Genomic DNA, 24,363 nt, shown 5'->3' with positions numbered 1-24,363 from the left:
CATGGATTGTACAGTCCATGGGGTCACAAAGAGTCGGACATGACTGAGCGACAACTAACACTTTCCCCTTTTTTTTTTTTTTTTAACTTTCATAATCTTTAAGACAATCTCATAATCTAACCAACCAGGTCAAGTCAGAAAAAACTGTGCTACTGATACAGCAGTTCAAATGGTACTCTGACCAGAAAACCATGGAATGCAAGAATCATTTCCCAAATTACAGCCACTTCTCTCCACAAGTTCCTTATTGGAGCCACAGCCACAGGCGGCCATGGAAAACTCAAGGCACAGCAGTATTCCCTGTGAGCCATGCCTCTGGCCTTAGACTGAGTGCAGAATATCTGCACTACACAAAACAGTGATTTTTCCCTAAAGTGCTTGTCAGCTTCAAAATGAAACAAGCCATGAACTTGGATGCTTTCATAGTCCCCCCTTCCCACCACCCTCATAACTTCCCCCACAGCTCAGTTGGTAAAGAATCTGCCTGCAATGCAGGAGACCTGGGTTTGATCCACTGGTTGGAAGATCCCCTGGAGAAGGAAAAGGTTATCCACTCCAGTATTCTGGCCTGGAGAATTCCATGGATTGTACAGTCCATGGGATCACAAAGAGTCCGACATGACTGAGTGACTTGCACTTTCACTTTCCCACTACCACTGAACCTGAATCTAGGAGGCAGGAAGTATTATCTCAAGATTGCTCTCCAGGTACACCAAAAATGAAATCAGGAAAAAAAGACTCAGAGCAAGAGAGAACATTTGACCCTACTGTCTAACCTGGAGCTGCCCTGGGTCACACATGAGGCTTTAACTCTAAGCTGGAAGGACTTTGGAAGAAAAGAGAGAAAGATAGTTGGGCTTCTTGTCCTTCTATCCATATCAGTATCTCTAACATTCATTCATAACCTTGTATTTACCCTTTTAGGTCATCTACCCCATTTCACCACAGAAGAGGAGGACAGGGCACAGCAAACATACCTGCGTCATAACAACTGCGTCCCAGCAAGTCCCTACACTGAAATCTGAACAACTGGGTAAATATTTCTCTTTCTTGAGTTCAATATAAGGAGGAAGCAAAGAGAATTCCAAGAACAATGATGAAAGAGAACTCAAGGCAACAGATCCACAGAGGTACAAGTAAAGCTGTGTAAAAGGCACTAGGGGGGCTCCAGATGGCTCTAGATTAAAACCAAGAAAGAAAGAAAAGAAAATTAATGGATTGTTTTATATTTGGAATATTGAGGCGAGTATTCTATTTCTATTAGTCAGAGTGGATGTTTGTAATATATACTACATAGAAAACTAAGAAACATAACAATAAGGCAATTATTGACTCCATGAAAGACAAAGAGAAGTATTTGAAAAGCAAAATGAAAATAATAGACCTGGTGAGATCAACTATGTGTAATAATTACACAGTCATATTAATAATGAATATAGATTGAGGCCAAAATTACAATCAACTGTATTGGAAATGGGTACAGGAGTTGTAAGTAAATATATCAGGGAAATGAAAGACAGCCAAATCATATTCCTCCATAATAAAAAATCAATACTTAATGTTGCAAATTTTAAAAATGAATTAAGCACTGAAATCACAATTATTGTAATTTCACTGAATGTATATATATATATATCCTTATATACAAATCATATTCATAAAAATTTTACAGCCTGAAAATACCAAGCATGCTTTAGAAACTCTGATACAAAATTAGAACCATTGAAAAAAATGAACTTGGCACGATCTACTGAAGTTCAGGATTATATTCATCAATATAAAGAATAACTGCAACAACTGAAACATAGCATATATATACCTCAATGCATGACTTCATAATGATACAAAAATAAAACACTTACTAGTCACTTTTGGAGGATATTGGACACCCAACCTATTATTCTGAAAAGTGCTAAATAAAGGGGGAGAACAAAGCCTCCAATACATAAACTGCCTGTACTACATAAATCATTTCTATGGTATAAAATAATTGATGAGAAGTTTTCCTTTAAAGATGTTTTCTAGCACCAAAATTCTAACAATTATCACCATTTTGTGGCCTCTAATGAAACAATAAATCTAGGCAATGATAATCTGATATTACAAAGAGATAGCCAGAAGTATTTAACTTTTGGTGTAAGTATCCAAAACCACCTGTAATATATTCTTACCAGAAAACTGATGTTAAAGCTGAAGCTCCAATAGCTTGGCAACCTGATGCAAACAGCTGACTTACTGGAAAAGACCCTAATGCTGGGAAAGATTGAAGGCAGGAGGAAAAAGGGACTACAGTGGGCAAGATGCTTGGATGGCATCACCGACTCAATGGACATGCATTAGAGCAAGCTCTGGGGGAGATGAAGAAGGACAGGGAAGCCTGGTGTGCTCTAGTCCATGGGGTTGTTGGACATGACTGAGTGACTGAACAACAACAAATCATTTTATAAGAAATGTAGGTCAAACTACCGCACAACTGCACTCATCTCACATGTTAGTAAAGCAATGCTCAAAATTCTCCAAGCCAGGCTTCAGCAATACGTAAACCGTGAACTTCCAGATGTTCAAGCTGGTTTTAGAAAAGGCAGAGGAACCACAGATCAAACTGCCAACATCCGATGGATCATGGAAAAAGCAAGAGAGTTCCAGAAAAACATTTATTTCTGCTTCACTGACTATGCCAAAGCCTTTTGACTGTGTGGATCACAATAAACTGTGGAAAATTCTGAAAGAGATGGAAATACCAGACCACCTGACCTGCCTCTTGAGAAACCTGTATGAAGGTCAGGAAGCAACAGTTAGAACTGGACATGGAACAACAGACTGGTTCCAAATAGGAAAAGGAGTATGTCAAGGCTGTATATTGTCACCCTGCTTATTTAACTTATATGCAGAGGACATCATGAGAAACGCTGGGCTGGAAGCACAAGCTGGAATCAAGACTGCTGGGAGAAATATCAATAACCTCAGATATGCAGATGACACCACCCTTATGGCAGAAAGTAAAGAGGAACTCAAAAGCCTCTTGATGAAAGTGAAAGAGGAGAGTGAAAAAGCTGGCTTAAAACTCAACATTCAGAAAACGAAGATCATGGCATCTGGTCCCATCACTTCATGGGAAATAGATGGGGAAACAGTGGAAACAGTGTCAGACTTTATTTTTTGGGCTCCAAAATCATTGCAGATGGTGATTGCAGCCATGAAATTAAAAGACGCTTACTCCTTGGAAGGAAAGTTATGACCAACCTAGATAGCATATTGAAAAGCAGAGATATTACTTTACCAACAAAGGTCTGTCTAGTCAAGGCTATGGTTTTTCCAGTGGTCATGTATGGATGTGAGAGTTGGACTGTGAAGAAAGCTGAGCGCTGAAGAATTGATGCTTTTGAAATGTGTTGGAGAAGACTCTTGAGAGTCCCTTGGACTGCAAGGAGATCCAACCAGTCCATCCTAAAGATCAGTCCTGGTTGTTCATTGGAAGGACTGATGCTAAACCTGAAACTCCAACACTTTGGCCACCTCATGTGAAAAGCTGACTCACTGGAAAAGACCCTGATGCTGGGAGGGATTGGGGGCAGGAGGAGAAGGGGACAACAGAGGATGAAATGGCTGGATGGTATCACCAACTCGATGGACGTGAGTTTGAGTGAACTCCAAGAGTTGGTGATGGACAGGGAGGCCTGGCGTGCTGTGATTCATGGGGTCGCAAAAAGTCGGGCACGACTGAGCGACTGAACTGAACTGAACTGCAGATCGAGAGGAACATTAATGACATTAGGTGGGATGCAAGAGACAGAACACAAAAAGTAGAAAATTCTAAAGGACAGGCAACTCAGTTAAAAAATAAATAAATTGCAAAGAAAAAAATGAAAGGGACCTATAGATTATAAAAGTCTAAGACATATCAACAGTGCAACGAATGGACTTTTTTGGGGGATTCTTAATCAAATGATACTATCACTCAATGTGACACAATGTACAAAAGTCTATGTTCTACCTACTTTTGAAACTTAATTTGTCATTTTAAACCTTCCCAAAAAGGATACTGTTAGACTAAGTGACAACATTTGTTAGTTCTAATAAACACTATTGAACAAGATACCAAATCTATGAGAATTCTTTGAGAAAAGAATAGGTGGAACACACAAAAATAAACTCAAAATGGATTAAAGATCTAAACGTAAGACCAGAAACTGTAAAACTCCTAGAGAACATAGGCAAAACCCTCTCCGACATAAATCACAGCAGGATCCTCTATGATCCACCTCCCAGAATACTGGAAATAAAAGCAAAAATAAACAAATGGGATCTAATTAAAATTAAAAGCTTCTGCACAACAAAGGAAAATATAAGCAAGGTGAAAAGACAGCCTTCTGATGGGAGAAAATAATAGCAAATGAAGCAACTGACAAACAACTAATCTCAAAAATATACAAGCAACTTCTGCAGCTCAACTCCAGAAAAATAAACGACCCAATCAAAAAATGGGCCAAAGAACTAAATAGACATTTCTCCAAAGAAGACATACGGATGGCTAACAAACACATGAAAAGATGCTCAACATCACTCATTATCAGAGAAATGCAAATCAAGACCACAATGAGGTACCATTTCACACCAGTCAGAATGGCTGCGATCCAAAAGTCTACAAGCAATAAATGTTGGAGAGGATGTGGAGAAAAGGGAACCCTCCTACACTATTGGTGGGAATGCAAACTAGTACAGCCACTATGGAGAACAGTGTGGAGATTCCTTAAAAAATTGCAAATAGAACTACCTTATGACCCAGCAATCCCACTGCTAGGCATACACACTGAGGAAACCAGAATTGAAAGAGACACATGTACCCAAATGTTCATCGCAGCACTGTTTAGAATAGCCAGGACATGGAAACAACCTAGATGTCCATCAGCAGATGAATGGATAAGAAAGCTGTGGTACATATACACAATGGAGTATTACTCAGCCATTAAAAAGAATAAATTTGAATCAGTTCTAATGAGATGGATGAAACTGGAGCCAATTATACAGAATGAAGCAAGCCAGAAAGAAAAACACCAATACAGTATACTAACACATATATATGGAATTTAGAAAGATGGTAATGATGACCCTGTATGCAAGACAGCAAAAGAGACATGATGTATAGAACGGACTTTTGGACTGTGAGGGAGAGGGAGAGGGTGGGATTATTTGGGAGAATGGCATTGAAACATGTATACTATCATGTAAGAAACGAATCGCCAGTCTATGTTCGATACAAGATACAGGATGCTTGGGGCTGGTGCATGGGGATGATCCAGAGAGATGATATGAGGTGGGAGGTGGGAGGGGGATTCAGGATTAGGAGCTCGTATACACCCGTGGCGGATTCATGTCAATGTATGGCAAAACCAATACAGTATTGTAAAGTAAAATTAAGTAAAAATAAAATTAAAAAAAGAAAAAGAAAAAGAATAGGTGGAAATACTTTTCAACCTCTGTTTTTAAAGAGGTCAGCATTACTCTGACTCAAGAACTAAAAAAATATATATAAGAAAACTACAGACCAATATTTTTCATGAGCACAGTCATAAAAATCCTTATTTCAAATTGAATTAAAAAAAGATCAAAAAAGGATATTCCATCATAACCAAATAGGGTTTATCCCCAAAATGCAATGATTTGACATTTGAAAAATACATGTAACTCATCATATTAAGAGAATAAAAAATAAAAATCGTATGATCTTCAGATAGATGCAGGAAATACATTTATCAAATAGTAGACTAGGGAAAGAACTTCCTCAATTTAATAAAGGATGTATACAAAAACTACAGATACCAGCATACTTAACAGTGAAAGACCAAAAGATTATAAATAAGGCAAGAATGCCTTATTTTCCATTCTCACAGCTTCTATTTAACACTGTATTAGAGATTCTAGCCAGTACCTAAGGTGAGAAATGGAAATAAAAAGCATTTAGTTTGAAAAGAAGGAAAACTGTCTTCATTCACAACTTGATAAGATATATGAACAGCCTAAAAAATCTATAAAAAAGCTAATGCAACTAATAAATGAGTTATCAAGGTTGTAGGCTATGAGGTCAGTATACAAAAATACACATTTCTATGTAATAGTATCAAACTGGAAAATGAAATTTTAAATATACAGCATTAGAAAAATATGAAATATCTAGGGATAAACAAAAATATAGGCAAGACTTATTCACAGAAAACTAAAAAACATACAAAGAAATTACAGTTCTAGAACAATGACAATTATGCCGTGATCATGGACTCAAAGATGTGACATGGTTAAGATGGCTGCTGCTGCGGCTGCTAAGTCGCTCCAGTCGTGTCCGACTCTGTGCGACCCCATAGACAGCAGCCCACCAGGCTCCCCCGTCCCTGCGATTCTCAAGGCAAGAACCCTGGAGTGGGTGGCATGGCAGTTCTTCCCAAACTGATTTACAGACTCAATACAATTCCAATCAAAATTCCAGCAGACTTCCATGTAGATGAAGACAAATGATTCTAAAATGTATATGGAAGAAATCAGAACAGCTCAAGAATTCTTTGGGAAATAAAGAACCGAGCTGGAAAAATCCTGTTGATTTTTAAGAACAGGGAAATTTCCTGGCAGTCCAGTGATTAGGACTTGAAACTTTTTCATTACCGAGGGCCCAGGATCAATCCTTGATTGGGGAACTTTTGTACTAGAGGTTCTAGCCAGTGTAATAAGGTGAGAAATGGAAATAAAGAGCATTCAGTTTGAAAAGAAGGAAAACTGTCTTCATTCACAACTTGATAGTATATGTAGAACAGCATAAGATAACACAAGCTACAAGGCACAGCCAAAAAAAAAAAAAATAGTAATAGACATATAGATCGGTGTAACAGAATACAGAACTCAGACCCTCATATACATGGGGAGGGTATTTTAATTGGAAAAGGCAGTTGTCTTTTTTAAATGAATAGTACCTGAATAACTGAAAATGAAAAAAGGAACCTAGCCCTTTACCACATACCTTTCATAAAAATTAACTTGACTCAGACCTAAGTATAAAAGCTAAAACTGTAAAACTTCTATGAGAAAAGAGAAATTCTTTCTGATCTGTACACAAAAAAAATACAACCGTAAGGGAAATATAATGGACTTCATCAAAATTAGAAACTTCCACTCTTCAAAAGATGTCACTGAGAAGACAAAAAAGCAGAGACTTCCTTGGTCCAGTGGTTAAGAATCCACCTTCCAATGTAGGACACACAGGTTCAATCCCTGTTCAGGGAACTAAGATCCCACGTGTGGAGGGGCAACTAAGCCTATGCACCACAGCTACCCAGCACATGCACTCTGTAGCCCACATGCCACAGCTAGAGAAAGCCTGCAACAGAGAGCCTGCATGCTGCAACTAAAACTCAACACAGTTAAAATAGACAATTTTTTAAAAAATGTAAAACAAAAAAGGAAACCACACCATGGGAACAAAGTATTCACAACACATATATCTTAAGATTTTTATCCAGAATATAGAAAAACTTTCATTACTCAAAAATAAGATAACCCAAATAAAACACAAAATATTTTGAAAGGTATTTCCTGAAAGATATACAAATGTCAAATACACATATAAAAGATGCTCAACATCATCAAGAAAATACATATTAAAACCACAGTGAGATACCATTATACATCCACTAAAGTCACTAAAGTGAAAGTTGCTCAGTCATGTCCAACTCTTTGTGACTCCATGGACTATACAGTCCATGGAATTCTTCAGGCCAAGAAATTGGAGTGGGTAGCAGATCCCTTCTCCAGCGGATCTGGCTGACCCAGGAATCAAATGGGGTCTCCTGTATTGCAGGTGGAATCTTTACCAGCTGAGCTCCCAGAAAAGCCCTAAAGTCACTAAAATGAAAACCAACAGCAATGCCAAGCATTGACATGGATATGGCACAACAGAAAATACACTGCTGGTCAGAATGCAGAACAGTACAAATACTTTAGAAGATTCAGTTTCCTCTAAAGCTACACATATACTTACCATAAAACACAGCAATTCAATCCCCAGGTAAACATATATTCACACACAGACTTGTGACATATGCATACAGCAACTTTATTCACAGCAGATCAAAACTTAGATGTTCATCCACAACCTAGATGTCTGTCAACAGATATGAAGAGCAAATTGTGATATATCCATACAGCATAGTAGTGCTCAGCAACAAAAGGCAATACATTACACAACAGCATGGATGAATCTCAACATGGATGGATTTCAAAAGTATTATGCTAAGTGAAGAAGATCAGAAAGAGTATATATTGTATGATCTATTTATTTGAAATTCTAGAAAAGTCAAATCAGTGTGTAGTCACAGAAAGCAAATCACTAGTTGAACAGTGTTTGTGGCGTGGAAGGGAACTGATTATAAATAAACTTTAGAGAACTTTCTGGGTGATAGAAATACTCTCCATCTTGATGGTAGTGTTAAAACTCTTCAAACTTAAACTTATCATAAGTGCATTTTATCATATGCAAAATTACATTCAAGAAAGTTGACAGGATGGGCAGAGATACTGTTTCATATCCTCTCCTTCAAATTAAATATAGAATCAATATTGTGGTCTGGCACAATGCTAAGACAGTAGACCTTTTAAATATGCCAAACAAATGTTTATATATTGCCTTGTAATTAAACATTGCCCATTTTCAATAGAATTTCCATGATTTAAATAAAATCTAAAATTAGAAAGAAATTTGGTTTCTGTCTCATGCTTACGTTGAAATAATCTACAGTAATCTTTGTTATGAAGGACTCATAAAGTAACACTCATTTTCCCTTCCTGACACTTGAGAGACAAAATGTCATGCAGAGATTTAAAAGTCAGATTTATTGCTGAAAAAGTATAGGTTAAAGGATATGATTTAGGTTTGTGCCAACAATGGCCACCTAGTGTCAAACCCAGAATTAGACAGACCTGCTCCAAGGCATGTGCAGTCCTGAACAACTACAGGTTTCCTCTCGCAGGACAGTCTTTGCTGCAAAACATTCATTTCCAGCAAGAGACCACAACATAGGCTGTCTGCAGGCACGACACATTCCAAAAAACAAAAGCAGAAAGAGGCTTGCATGCCCAGTTTTCTATCTTAAACTCCCTTTACTGGGGAGATGGCAGGGAGGAACAAAGGGAGAGACAGGAATTCCTTGGTTAATGGAGGTCAAAGCACTGTGGAAAAAAAGCCATTCCCTTCCCCATCCTTCTGCCTTCTCAATCAAGTATAGACTATCATTTCTCACCCTTTCTTCCACTCTGGCACACACAGCAAGTAAGGTTCACACATAACACTCATTAAGGCACAGTTCATGGTACACTGGCTACAGGGCCATCCCCTCTTCCACTCAGGTAGGCATATTTAATTACACGTAGGTAAAGTGACATATTTCATTTTACTTTAGTAATGAGTGAATCATTTACAAACTTGTGTATTTTTATTATTGGCTTAAAAAGCACATTATTTTCTCAATCCTAAAATGTCATCAATTACAAAACACAACATCAGTTTCATAATAATCTCTAAGGAAAAACACACTTAATATACCTATTGATTTGAAGATAATTATAGAACTATGGTTCTTGTGTCAACGTACAACTCATTAAGATATATGTATGTCATGAAATCAAAGTCCAAACCAATTTTAAAAGGCTTCTGACTCATGAAGTCTGAAATTAAAGACATTATTAACAATTTCCTGCTGCTGAGAAGCTGCTGAGAAAGGCAGGGAAACGAGCTTTTGACGTCATTACACAAAGCACAATTTTCAAACTGAAAAGGCTATATTGGTCAGTTATAATCACGAAAACAACAGCTTTCTGAGCCAAAGCTTTTTTAATTTAAACTCTTCTTTATAGTTTTGACATATAACATCAATTAAAAGCTAATTTCATACTGAAGTGTACCATAAAACATAGGCTCCAATTAAAGTAGATCTTGGTTCAAGAGAGAGGAAACGTGTATACCTGTGGCTGATTCCTGTTGATGTATGGCAGAAACCATCACAATATTTGAAGCAATTACTATCCAATTTAAAAAATGTAAAAAAAAATTTTTTTTAAAGAAAAAAATAATTACAAAAAAATAAAATAGATTCAGGTTTTGTGGTCTAAACCTTGCATGTGTTTATGTAGTATTTGTTAGCACATTTAAGATAAATACTTTATAATCTAAGAACCTGTTGTTTAGAGAATAATGATTCTCAAATTATCAGACATGGTCTGGATTGTATAGTGTTCTGACTAATGAGTATCTATGCCACACACATTTTCAGATAAGAATACTACAAATTAAGTTGAATATAGTATTAGTGTTTAATGTTGTTTCAGAAAGTATATTAAATATCTTTAATTATATTATCATGAACATCAATTATTTCCCTCAGATTGAAAGAATTTGCTATTAGTTACCAAGCTTAGTATAAATCTATCAGTATTCATATCCTTATAAAATAATGTATGCATTTTTCCCTTCATACACAAAAGAGTGCTAACTAAGCATTTTTGGGGGCCTGAAGAAATGAGATCCCTTTCTCCTCCATAATCCACTATTTTGTTTATCTCCTCCACCTTGCATCTAAACCATCTTATGTCTTATCTCTGTGTAAGAAAGAAACTAACCTGGCCTACTGATGTCAGTACAGAGGCAACAGCAGGTTCATAAACAGAATCTAGTAGCTACATGCGCTCCCATCCTGGATCTTGTTTCTTTTGGGTTGAGGTATAAACCTATACCAAGAACATTCCCCAACTGAAAGCCAGCTGTCTGTAGCATCAGAAGGAGTGACTTCTCACTTCTAAGTATGGAAAAAATTACAAAGAAGTTTTCCTCTTTTCTTAAAATCAGAAGAAAGTGAGGTTAAATAAAACCAATTAAAGTGCTTCATAGAAACAGCTAGCATTTACTGAGTACTTCATACACAAGACACCATACAAGGTGCCTTATATATTTTATTTTCACATAAGAAATAAATTAATCAATCTAATTTTTTCAAAAGCTAACAACACAAAGTAACAGGCAAACCTTTAAAAGCAAAAAAACCTATTTATTCACAAACTATACAATCAACATCCATTACTCAAAACAACATATGAAACAGTAAGTGCACATTTCTCTACACACCCATCTACCTGCCCTTGAAGAATATGCATTATTAAACAAAATAAAATATAACTGATTTTTTTTTATCTTTCTAAAACAAAATTCTCTAACCAGAGCTAACTATCTGATATAACTTTGGGGGGGAAAAAATAATACTTTTCAAGGCAAATGCTGGCTTCTCCAACTCTGAAAAAAAGAAGCAAGCATTCCACTAAAAAAGAAGTTTTTCAGTCATCTCAGACCATTACATGTACATGCTCCCAGTGAGCAAGATAAACTTCCTTAAAATAAAAAGTAACTTACTTCCTCTCTAACAAGGATAAAATACCAATACTAGCTTCCTGAGTTTCAGAAGTAACAGTACCCAGCAGTTCTATATAACTGTACTAAAATAATAATTAACATTAGCAATGTCAGTATTGATTTGTGGATGTGATGGTGACCTTTCAATGAAATATATCCTTCAATATATCCTTTCTACTCATGGGATTAAACTGTAAATCACACTTCAGTTTCTGTGTATGTTGCGCCAAACGTTATTCACTCCTTTACTTCAATAACATATCTATTTTTCCTCCTCAATTTTTAGAAAAGTATAATCGAGTCATTTAAAATTGTGATTGTTTCTCATTTCACTGAGCAGTTCCATAAAAGTTAACTAGAAAAGGAATTCTAAACCATCAGCTAGGAAACTACAGCAAGAAATAAGTTGTTTTTAATCTTTTAAAAATAAGGAAAAGAAAATACTACTTTTGACGGGGAAAACAGTAGTGCAATTTGGTATGATGTATCTATAAGAGCCACTGATTTTTTTAAAATGCACATCTTTAAAATGACTCATTTGGTCCTAAGGACTACTCTATCTGCCTTAATAATTTAAAAAATAAACCATGATTCTGACATTTGTCAGTATCTCACACATCTAAAAAATACTGAAAGTGGCAACTATCATTGTTATATTAGTTATAAAGTTAAAAGCACAAATCAAAATTAAGAGAAACTTCAGAAAATGTTCAGCGTACACATTTGCATGCATTTTCAAACTTTCAAGATCCTACATAGGACCAAATGACAACTCTGAATCAAAATGAGTATCAAAAAGATTCAAGCTTTGTGACAGACTTACTCTAATGAAACAAGAGAAAAAGAAGAGTGAATAGGAACAGCAGTATATTTCTAGCAGGGAAAGAAGCCTACTTCCTTTAAACAAAAATCAACAAGTCAATATTTTAATAACACCGGCCATCAAGTTATTCACTATTTGAGAACTTACTTTTCAAGTTGTATCTTGAAAATGCATTCACTTATATATTTGGATTAAATTAAGCTTCTTAATCAAAAAACCATGTACTCAGAATTTTAATCTTGAGCTGAAAGCACACATCAAAGCACAGTCCAAAAACTATACAATAATTCTTTCACTTAAGTTTTATATGCCTCATCTGAAAAACTATTCAACAAGCAGGAGTTTTACCCTGTTTCTCCAGACTAAATGCCCCCACGCCTAAAAGTTAAGTGGTAATCAAAGATGGGTTCAAATGACTCTTGCTAAGCTTCATCGGGCTTTGATAAAAACAGAGCCATCTGGTGGTGCAGCACCATCCTCCTTCTCGGTCACAGTCTCTACAGTCCCAGAAGCTGACACAATAACCATTGTTTTATTTGCTGCAACTGTCTTCTGTTTCTCAGCAATAGCTGCACAAACAGCAACAATCTCATCACTTTCAAAGTCATAGTCAGGAATTGACTTTGGTGAGAAATGTGTTGCTTCTGCTGGTACTTCACTCTTTTTAATCCTCTCTGCTACTTTCTGCTGTTCCTGGAGTGTTCTTGCCCAAGAAAGGTCTTCTTTCCATATCTCAGGGTTCATTGGATAGATGTGAAGGGCTACTTGAAAACTTCGAATTGCCTACAGGGGAGAAAAGGTCAGACTTCTTTGCTTAGTTTTAACAAGGAATGTATTTAATATAATCCACAATACGTCTCTCTCTCTCTTTTTCTCACTGTATTACAATGTAAAGATGGAAGTTAAGAGCTGTGCTGGATATCATGGTTATGGTTTTAAAAAACAGTAAATGTACTGGAATGATGGTTATGGTTAAAAAAAAAAAAGAGTCAAAAAGTATAAAAGAAAGTAGCTGACAAAACTGTTGATAAGGACCAAAAAGTCCACTAAAATAGAGGTATTGATACGATGGGTCAAAACAAGTCAAATGCATTGTTCAGCTTCTGGAAATCAGCAAACATGTAAATCTGGGGATTTCTTGGGCCAGCTCATGATCAGAAAGGCATTAGGAATGCCTGTCTTTGAAGCCAAAAGTTTAGATCATAATAATGATAACATGTCTTAAGTGTCACAAGAGGGTAAAGAAGAACATTATGTATAATGATAAAAGAATCAATTCACCAGAAAAATATAATAATTATAAATATATACATACCCAACATCAGAACATTTAAGCATATAAAGTAAACACTGACAGAACTGAAAGGAGAAACATACAGCAATACAGTATTAGCAGGAGACTTCAATGTCCTACCTTCAATAATGGATAGAACATTCCAACATAAGATCAATAAGGAAACAGAAGACCTGAACACCACTACAGACCAAAGGGACCTAACAGGCAAATATAAAAAGACTCATCCAACAGCAGCAGAATACACATTATTCTCAAGAACACACAGAACGTTTTCCAGGGAGATCACATCTCAGGTCACAAAACAAGTCTTAAATTTAAGAAGATATACCAAGTGTCTTTTCTGAACTACAAGAGAATGAAATAAAGCTAGAAATCAATAGAACTGGAAAAACTCACAAATACATGGAAATTAAGCAGCACACTCTTGAACAACCAGTGAGTCAAAGAACTCAAAAGAGAAATTAAAATGTATCTTGAAATGAAAATGAAACTATAACATCCTGACACTATAGGATGGTATATCTGCAAAAGCAAAACTAACTTTAAGTTTATAGTGATAAATGTTATGCTTAAAACAGAAAAGATCTCAAGCAAAAACCTAACTTTACACCTCAAAGAATTAGAAAATGAAAAACAAGCCCATGACCATTTTCTAACATACACACTCAGCTCCACATAAAAATCTAAATATTACTCATAGATATATATCCAACTATTGACTTTTAACTTACTGTCTGTTTAATTTACTTATGTATTTTCTTACTTTTTTGTCCATATGGATATATTAAGAACTGTTAGATGTTAAAATTTTTAGCTTGTTTTCAATATATTTTTTACAGTATTCCCTTCATTATGACAATGGATAAAGTTATTTTTTCTATTCCAGTGTTTCAATATAACAGCTTAAGTTTACCTAGAAATCAAAAATTTAGATTTTTTTTCAAATAGAGACCTAAAATCATCCTAAATGGGGGAAAAAAACCAGTTTTGATTCCTCCAATAATTTCACAATATAAATAAGAAAGAAATTTACCAAGGGGAAAAAAGTAACAGTTAAACCACTGGTACTCTCATTTTGAAAACTTAAAATACTGAATAATTTTACTTTCACTAGCTGATTCAAAATGGCTCTGTTGTTTCATTCGCACTTTATTTTCTTTCTTTATAGGACAATCTTTACTATACGTCCTAGAGATTTTCTCCACTACCGCAAACACTTATATGTAAAACAGATAATGATTTCTAAGATTTTATTAAAAGAGAAATGGGTAAAATGTATTATAAGCTAGACTTCTGTTTGTTTTGCAGTTAACCTGTTAGAAAACTAAATTCCTTGAATTTCTTTTTCCAACTGTGATATGATTTAAGTCTTCAACAAAAGAGAGAAAAGATGACTATGTCAAATGGCAAGGAAAAAAAACAATCTCTGGTTAAACTTGTTTCCATCGCTATGAATCTTCCTTCAGACTATAATTCTGAAATTATTTCAATGCTTTTCTCATCAAGAGTCTATATGATCTTTGAGAATTTGATAAATACCCTATTTGGTAATTAGAAATAATCATATATTTACAAGAGTACCGGAAAAATTTAAGTTAGTAAGTTAACTTACTAAAACCATTACTAGTAATGTTAAACTCAAGATTTACCAAGAATTTTAGAAGTAACTTCTGTGGGATTTTTTGCTTGTTTTGTTTTCAACTATAAAAGTCTAAAAAAAGTATGAAAAATTTTAATTTACTTGATGACACAGAGGAAATCTGGCACCAATATATTAGATTTGCAAACACTTGTTAGGGAATTAGCTGTTAGGTATATACAGTTCAGTCGAAACAAAGATGAAAAGACAATGCTCACAGCCAACTCGGACCTACTGAGCCTTTGCTACATACACGGTATAGTCCAGATAAAGTGAGAAATTCATTAAGTACCAGTTTCTAGTAAACTTTACACAATGAATACTTCAATTTCAACCCTTTTCCATTTCTCTGCTCACCAAGCTTAGCAACTTTTCAGTGTGAAGTATTTATCACCATTATTCTCCTGTATTCTACTTTCTTCCTTCTTCAACACAATCTCTTAGTGGTTTTGTCTCCAAAGTGCTACTGATATCACTTTATAATGCGGGTAAACTGAGTGATGCAATGAACTAATCTAAAAGTTATTTTATATTTAAATAAGGTTTACCAAATGCCAACATTTATTATTTTTTTTTAATTCCCATGATGCCAAATACCTGAAAAATATTCTGATCCTGATATATTGTAATTGACGTTTGTAATGGAAAAAAGATGTTCAGTAGTAAGTGAGCAGTGTTTATGGGTTAATACCTTTAAAAGGTCATTTGCTATTTACCTTTTGTGTAGATCTGATAAATGACTATTTACTTTTTGGTTCAACTGATCAAAAACATGTCAAAATAAAATGTCATCACTGTAATAATCTGACTTCCTTACCAAGACTATCTCTCCTAATCCAAGCTGAGCACGCCCCAAAGTCTGCCAAGATTCCCATGAATGTGGATTTCTCTGGACAGCCATTTCTGCAGCATGAACTGCTGGGAACATTTCATGAAGAGACATTAGGACCTATGGCCAAAAAAGAAGAAACCCATCAGTAACATTCATAAATTAGCAAACTAAAAACTAGCCAAAAAAAAAAAAAATGTAAACAATCATATGTAAACAACTCTCCATTTTTGAAAATATATTTTTAGTCTGGAAAATATAACATTTAAGTGGTTTTAACCCCCTCCTCTGCTACTCAGGGTTAAAAGTTATATTCTTCCTATTCCTGAAATAATTATGAAAAATATATTCTCTTTGCAACTGTTGAACCCTACTGCATGCACAGATGTTAAGCTGCTTCAGTTATGTCCAACTCTTTGCAACCCTATGGACTACAGCCCACCAGGCTTCTCTGTCCATGAAATTCTCCAGGCAAGAATATTGGAGAGGGTTGCCACTTCCTCCTTGAGGGATTCTTTCCAACCCAGGGATCAAACCCATGTCTCCTATGTCTCCTGCATTTGCAGGCATGTTCTTTACCAATAGCGCCACCTGGAAAGCCCCAACTAAACCAGAGACCCATATTCTGGCCATGATGGCTCACAGCTATTTGAACTCCAACTCCCCATCTATTTACTCAACCTACAATGTGTTTTTTAGGGAACCCCAGGTCCTTCTGTCAAACTAGGTAAATATAAATTTTGGTTCAACCACCCATCTTGTCCCACATGTACATCTTCCTGCTATAAAAATCATTTAAACACGCCACCAGCCTGACCATAATTAGGTTCTCCAAATCATACACACCAGAAAAATCAAGGCGTTCCAGAACCTCTACTTCAATTTATGGGGAAGTGCTCGCTTCTATCTATAAAATTTTGACCATTTGCATTTCACAAGATTTACGACACTACCATTATCAGGTTCCAAATAAAATGACTCATTTCATACAGCTTGCCACAAATCCTACCTTTAAGATATACATATTTAAGATTAAAAACTAAAGGCTTATCCAAATGAAGGTCAGTAGAAAATAACTTATTTGGGTTTTTCCTGGATAAATTAAAATCAGATCTGAAAAAGGATGTGCCCTATGTTTTGGATCATCATCTGAAAGATATGCTAGGTGGGCAGATCAGGCTGAAGTGCAACTATTCCGTGCCAGAAGTATGTTAGTGCTCGGTCTGAGATTTTAAAAGTCTCCTGAATAATCTAATAGAAGTACTCCAGAGGTTTTCTTTATGAGCTTTCCCACAAAACATTAAAAACGTATTTATAAGTACAAATGTTATTTTTACACTATTAATAAACTGAGTCTCTTCTGACCTTTTGCTATGGACCAGGCTGTTCTAAGAGAAATAACTTCATCCAGAATCCAATTCATCCTCATTCTGAAGAGACTGAGTTACTGTCAAGTCCACTACAATTAATTTCCAAGGAAAGCTAACACACTTCATCTATTTAAGAGATCATCAGTAACTTTTTAAAAGATACCCATCACTCATATCTTAAGCATAGTTATGTTGAAATAAAAATTAGTTTCACTATTAAGGTAAACAAATTTCTACTTTGATGCATGAGGAAAGAGCCATAAATAATAAGGTGACATATGTTTTCCCCAAATAAACAAACTGTATTTAACAAAAGAAAATGGGAGGAAATATTCTTTTGGCTCATCACTGCTCACATCACAAACAGTGCAATTTCACAATGAAAGGGAAATCTTCATAACCATTACCTGTGATTTCATCTCATACAGGGTAGCATCATTTGGGGTTAACTGTAGTGCTTCATCCCACTTCTGAATGGCCTCTCGGTATCTATAGTTGTCAAAGTTACATTAGTATTCTATTTTCAGTAATATTTTGAGAATTCTCTATTTTGAGAATACAAGACCAAATTTAAAAGTCAGAAAATAAGAAATAACTGTTTACCAAGAAATATCTCTATTCAATAACTGATAATGATGATGTTACAAAAGCAGAAAAATTTAAGAGATGAAGGGAAAGGACAGCAAATGACAAAATATTTTTTTTTAAAAAGGACAGCAAAAGCAAAATATAAATTAAAAAAGACTGGAAATTTTCCCTGAAAATTTATTTTCTGGGCTAAGAAAGCACCACAGAATTTCTTTTTTTCTCCAATCTCAGTGTCTGCATATGTTGTCACTCATTTCAAATGGATTACAAAGGACTTCTCCCAATAATTTATAATCCAGTTGCAACCCCTGACCCTACTGCAGCAATCTAGCTGACAGAGATGACAATTTAAGATGCTGCCAGGTCATTTTGTAAACATTCTCAGTATTTAGTTTCTCTGTCTATAAGCTCCATGAGTCCAGGGATCATGTTTTATTTATCACTATCAATATACAGTAAGTTTATAAGATATGGGTCATATGAATGAAAACCAGTACGGAGACAGTGATTTCCACCATCGTCTTTTCACTGATGTTCTCCCAGTCATGACTCTCTTCTGAGTCAACATCTCCACCTAGATTTCCTACAGACACCTCAGACTCAATATGCCCCAAACTGATCTTAGCATACTCCATACTAAATCTGCAGAAGCATGTGTATATACATATATCCTTATGGCTGATTTACACTGTTGTACAGCAGAAACCAATACAATACTGTAAAACAATTATCTTCGAATTTTATAAATCTGCAGAAATACAGCAGCACTTTCTTTTTTAAATAAAATTAAGGAAAGATTAAGTCCTACACATTATCCAAAGCAGTCATCCTCACATCATTGTTCCCAAGCAGTTAACTCACGTATACTTTAATATTTCTAGGAGGACAAAGTTCAAATTACCAGAATATTCTTCATTATAACAGGCTGAAACTTTCTGTACTTTCCATCAATGCTACTCATCCTTTCTTTTAGAGCTAAACAGAAAATATATAATCCACCAGTTTTGATGGTGGATGGTGGGTGATCTAGGGAGGTTTTGGAGGAGAAAAAAATGCACGCACGCACGCACACACACACACACACAATTTGCACACACACAAAATGCACACACACACAAAATGCACACACACACAAAATGCACGCACACACACACACTGCATGCACACACACACAGACACAGACACAGACACAGACACACACACACACACACACACACACACACACGTCCCTGCCTCAGATCGATGAGAAGTTTCTGGAGTAGGGCCCAAGCATTCGTATTTTTAAAAAGTTTCCTAGGTTATACTAATAAAAACCACGGTTGTGAACCACTGATAATCTCTCTCTTGGTATATTAGGCCCTATCACGTGCTGTCTTCTCCTGAATCACTTCCAGCTACCCTTCATTTCCTCTACATATGCTTGTACATAATTTCCTACCTACTATGTGAAGATCCAGGCCAACCATAACAACCAAAAATGTGGGCTGACTTGCACTGATTTAAGCAGGGAGAAGAAAACTAAAGGCAGAATTAGGTAGAAAATACAAAGTTAAATAACATTTGAAAAGTACATTCTCTGTTTTCACCATGCTATAGCATCCCTTTACTAGTAAATAATACAAATGGCAATACCATTTCCAAGGTCTCATGCCAGGGTGGCAAATCCTAGACTACATCTGCCACATAGCCAGCTCCATGCTCAGCAGCAGGGGTGAGGGTGGACAGTGTGGCAGGGAACTTTAGAAAGTCTGCCTTAACTGCCATGTGGGTTGTTATCAATGGCTACTATTACTTTGTAGCAGCAGTCTACATACAAGGATAAGCTGAAGATTCACCCCACAATGGCTGGCAGTCTTTGTTTCCAGGCAAACCATATTTCTGAATATGCAGAAATGATGATCAGAACTACTATTAATATCTCCTATACTTATAGGGTCCCCTGCTGAGCTCTGAGAAGCTATCTGTTTGAAGACTGTCTTTAACTCTGGGAGAAAGACCACTCAATTTTAGGAACTACTAATGATCTGAGGACAGACCACTGCTCACCTCATTTTTTGATGAGCCTCCACAATACTCTGTCCCCCCTGGCTCCGCCTGCATATTTTCTCTGTAAGGCACATCACAGCCTTCTTGGACTTAACAACAAACACTACAAAGCACCTCTGCACTACACTTGGGGGCCTTTTAAAACAGCAAAATCACCAAGAAAAAGCAAAAAATGTGGAAAACATAACACGAAAGAGACCACAGAGAGGATGCTTATTTTCACTGTGAGAGCTAAAACACAAAGGCAGAAGAAGTCTTTTGACTCAGCTGAGAACTCAGCTGGGAAAGTACCTGGAAACTGATTTCGGGCTTACAAATATATTTAAAATGATTAAGTGAGTTCACAAATACAGAATCTATGAATGAAGACTGTATTTAAGAATCAATGTTACAGCATTTTGTCAATGTCAAATAAAATGTCACTAAAAACAAATGGTAATTACTTTTCACTAAAATTATGGTAGATTTCTATCATACAATTTTATGTGCTCATGTAGAAATACCAAAACAAATATAAAAGCTATTCCTATACAGCTCTGTGCTTCATGTGTTTAGTCATGTCTGACTCTTTGCAGCCCCATGGACCTTGGCCCTCCAAGCTCCTCTGCCCACAGAATTTTCCAGGCAAGAATACTGGAGTGGGGTGCCATTTCCTTCTCCAGGGGATCTTCCCAACCAGGGGTCAAACCTGTACCTCTTGTGACTCTTGCATTGGCATGCAGATTCTTTACCACTAGCGCCACCTGGGAAGTCCCTCCTATACAGACACATTTTAGTAAATCAGTAGCTAATGCAGGATTCATCACTTTATTTCCTTATAAAAACTATATTACCAAGAACATTAAAGTTTTCACCTTATTTTATATTGTGTTCCTAATATTTATAATCATTGTTTTCCCCAAATGCTTAATGATAGACGTAACTTTTCCAGCTTAGTTTATCAGAAGTGGCTTACCACTGTTAAGTATATTTTTGAACTTAGAGTTTGCTTCCTTGATTTGGGGAGAGCTTTTACAGAGAAATTATAAAGATGTTAAAAGCAGCGTTAGACAGATTTGACTGAAACTTGTGTGATTTCCAATGCAGGTAGATCAGGTTTCAAGTTTTAGATAATGCTCAATACACTAAACCAAAACAAAAAAATTCCATAAATTATTTTGAGTTTTTCTGTCTAGAATTTAGAATAACATTCTGAAGAAACCAAGGAAAAAATAATGTATAGTTCCATATAATGAGCACTCATAGTAAGGGAACCTAACTTCCCGAAACTTCAGGAAGCTCAGAGAGAAAGGAAAAAAAGGAGTAAAAACAATGGAAGAGAAAAAGTATACTTCCTAACTGCATATTCTCTCAAGACAGTCATACTGAAGAAGAGGGGATTTGGAATAGGAAGCAGTACTGAGATGATGCTCAGACTATAGTATATTTACCCTGTATAGAGATACAATATAAATGTACTTTAAAAAGAAATACTGAGGGACTTTCCTGGTGGTCCAGTGGTTGAGAATCCACCTGCCAATGCAGGCGACACAGATTTGAGCCCTGGTCCAGGAAGAGCCACAGCCTCAGAGAACTAAGCCCATGCACCACAGCTACTGGGCCTGCGCTCTAAGGCCTCGTGCTCTGAAGTGAGCTGCAGCTCCTGAGCCCACGCACCCTGGAGTCTATCCTCTGCAGGGAGAGAAGCCCCCGCAATGCAAGGCACACCACTCAAGAACCGCCTCTACTCACTGCAACTAGAGAAGGCCCGCTTGCAGCAACAAAGACCTAGCGTGGCCAAAAATAAATAACATAAAGTAAAATTAAATTAAGTTAAAAACAAATTTCAAACATTAAAAAAATATTAGAAATGCTGGGTTGGCCAAAAAGTTCCTTCCTTTTTTCCCATAAAATCTCATGGGAAAACCCAAATGGGTTGGCCAATCCAATACTAAACTGCTCTGAATTTTAGTCACCATTCTTTATTGAACCTATGTGGACAAGAATTAAGTCATAAAGTCTACTTTCAGTAATAATTTAAACTATCTACTTACACAAAAGAAGAAAAAGGTCTTTAAAAGTTTCTAATCTATTATAGACAAGAACTAACAATTTATAAAGGATCAATTCACTCTGGAAACAGCAAAGAGCTCTGAAATTACTTGGAGGTGCAAACACACTGAATAAAGATCATTTTCAAAAGCATGTAACTTCTAATTAGTAAAGGACATTTCTTAGTTATTGTATTGAACACAGTTGCTCTATTCTACCCCTTGTGACATTAGACAATGATAATTTTCTGAAAAACTTCTAAAAAGTCATAATTTTAATATGACTATTTCTTTAATATCAATTTTTTACTTCAGATACAAAAATCACTTAAAATATTTTACTATCTCTATTATTCCATTCATTTAGCTTACACATACATGTCACAAAATAAGATTCACTGGCAATTAACTCCAGTACAATTTGGATCCAACAAAAACATTCACAAATAAATGCGCTGGACTATGGCAAGTTTCTATACTTAAATGATGGAGAAGGCAATGACAACCCACTCCAGTAATCTTGCCTGGAAAATTCCATGGGCAAAGGAGCCTGGTAGGCTGCAGTCTATGGGGTCGCTAAGAGTCGGACACGACTGAGCGACTTCACTTTCACTTTTCATGCATTGGAGAAGGAAATGGCAACCCACTCCAGTGTTCTTGCCTGGAGAATCCCAGGGACGGGGGAGTCTGGTGAGCTGCCGTCTCTGGGGTCACACGGAGTTGGTCATGACTGAAGCGACTTAGCAGCAGTAGCATACTTAAATGATAAATACGATAGAATCATAATAAAGGCAAAACAATAAACAGTAACTCTTCACCTGGATGAACTCAATCATTTGTCTTCTTGCTTTCTTAGAGAAGCCTTATGCTGAATACTGGCTCACCGTGTCTTTGTAAAACTATTTGAGGGGTGCTTCCCTGATGCCTCATTAGTAAAGAATCCGCCTACCAAAGCAGGAGATAAGAATTCGATCCCTGATCTGGAAGATGTCACATGCCTTGGAGCATTTAAGTCTGTGTGCCACAACTATCAAGGCTGTTCTCTAGAACCTGCCTGTGATCCGCAGTAACAGAAGCCACCTCAATGAGAAGTCCATGCACAGCAACTAGAGTAGCCTCTGCTTGATGCAACTAGAGAAAAGCTCATCCAGCCAAAATTAAATAAATAAATTTTTAAAAAACCTATTTGAAACTTTACATTTATTTCTGTGTTTATTTAAACTAAAAGCTTTACGTAGACAGTGTAATAGGTATTTTGCTCACCAAAGTATATGCAGCTGTAGCAGCTAACACAGGATGAACTGGAACTCTATGGAAGGGGCCTGACCAGAAAATATCAGCCACTGCCTAATTCAAAACTGTAAATGGCATCCTTAAGAATGTTCTATCATTTTTATCTTCAAAGTTAAATTATTCCTTCTTAATAATTCTTATACTCATAATTTTCTAATTTATAGTATAGTAGTAAATTCCATAGGATTTAACAGTAGCAAGTTGATCTCTCCCAGTCTTAGCCTATCTGTCCAATCTTTTTTCTCCTACTGGCCACCACAACTCTGCTTCCCTCAGTTGTGTCTTTTTTTTTTTTTTTTAAACTTTTTGGCCATGCCATGTGGCATCTTCCCAGACCAGGGATCAAACCCACACCCCCTGCAGTGGAAGTGCAAAGTCTTAACCACTGGACCACCAGGGAAGTCCCTCAGCTGCATCTCTGCCTCGTCTCTACCCACCCATCTACCCTTAGTGTACAAATGTGCGCGCTGAGGTTCCCGCTCTTCCCCCTCCTCACCTAGTCAAAGGCTCTCTGTCCTCAGAGACCAAGTAAAAATCCTCTTTTCTCATGAAGACCATGAGTACCATTTAATTGACCACAAAGTCACACTTTTAAGTACTTTATGTTTTACCAAACACTTTCCATACAATTACTTAACACAGAATTATTTTCATAGAAAGTTAATTCACTTAGTGCTCACCAAGTCCTATAAGACTGGCATTATTTGTTCTCATTTTACTGAGGCCACTGACCAGAGAGTAGTTACAGAAGCAGTCCAAAGACACATGAGAAAGCAGGACTTGAGGTAAGCTCTGAGAACTACATGACCAATGCTTGCTCCAATGACCCCAATGTTGCTTTCATTTAATTTTTCTCTAATTCTTCCATGTATTTTTATCTTCTCTTTACTAATGAATTCAAGGACCAAGGGGTGCATTTGCTTATATTCTTTACAACACCCAGAACATGGCTGGGCACAGAAAAGGTCCTAATATCACTGATTCTGCCTAATTTGTCCTTTCCTTCTC

General features: G+C 36.3%; 1 protein-coding gene across 4 annotated transcripts in view; it reads right to left on the bottom strand.

Moving 5' to 3' along the window:
- TTC33 (tetratricopeptide repeat domain 33) overlaps window positions 8,075–24,363 on the bottom strand; it is a 28,747-nt gene continuing 12,458 nt past the window's right edge. For all 4 annotated transcript variants that reach the window (XM_013972769.2, XM_018065505.1, XM_005694759.3 and 1 more), the window contains exons 3-5: window positions 17,806–17,887; window positions 16,017–16,148; window positions 8,075–13,046 (exon numbers count right to left, since the gene is read on the bottom strand). In XM_013972769.2, coding sequence (XP_013828223.1) covers window positions 12,693–13,046; window positions 16,017–16,148; window positions 17,806–17,887 — 568 coding nt within the window. In that variant the 3' untranslated portion in view covers window positions 8,075–12,692. The remainder of the gene's footprint in view (window positions 13,047–16,016; window positions 16,149–17,805; window positions 17,888–24,363) is intronic.

The sequence above is a fragment of the Capra hircus genome, chromosome 20 (assembly GCF_001704415.2).
Source record: "Capra hircus breed San Clemente chromosome 20, ASM170441v1, whole genome shotgun sequence".
Taxonomy (NCBI): domain Eukaryota; kingdom Metazoa; phylum Chordata; class Mammalia; order Artiodactyla; family Bovidae; genus Capra; species Capra hircus.
Note: the sequence above shows the minus strand (reverse complement) of the source record. Positions and strands in the feature narration are given on the sequence as shown.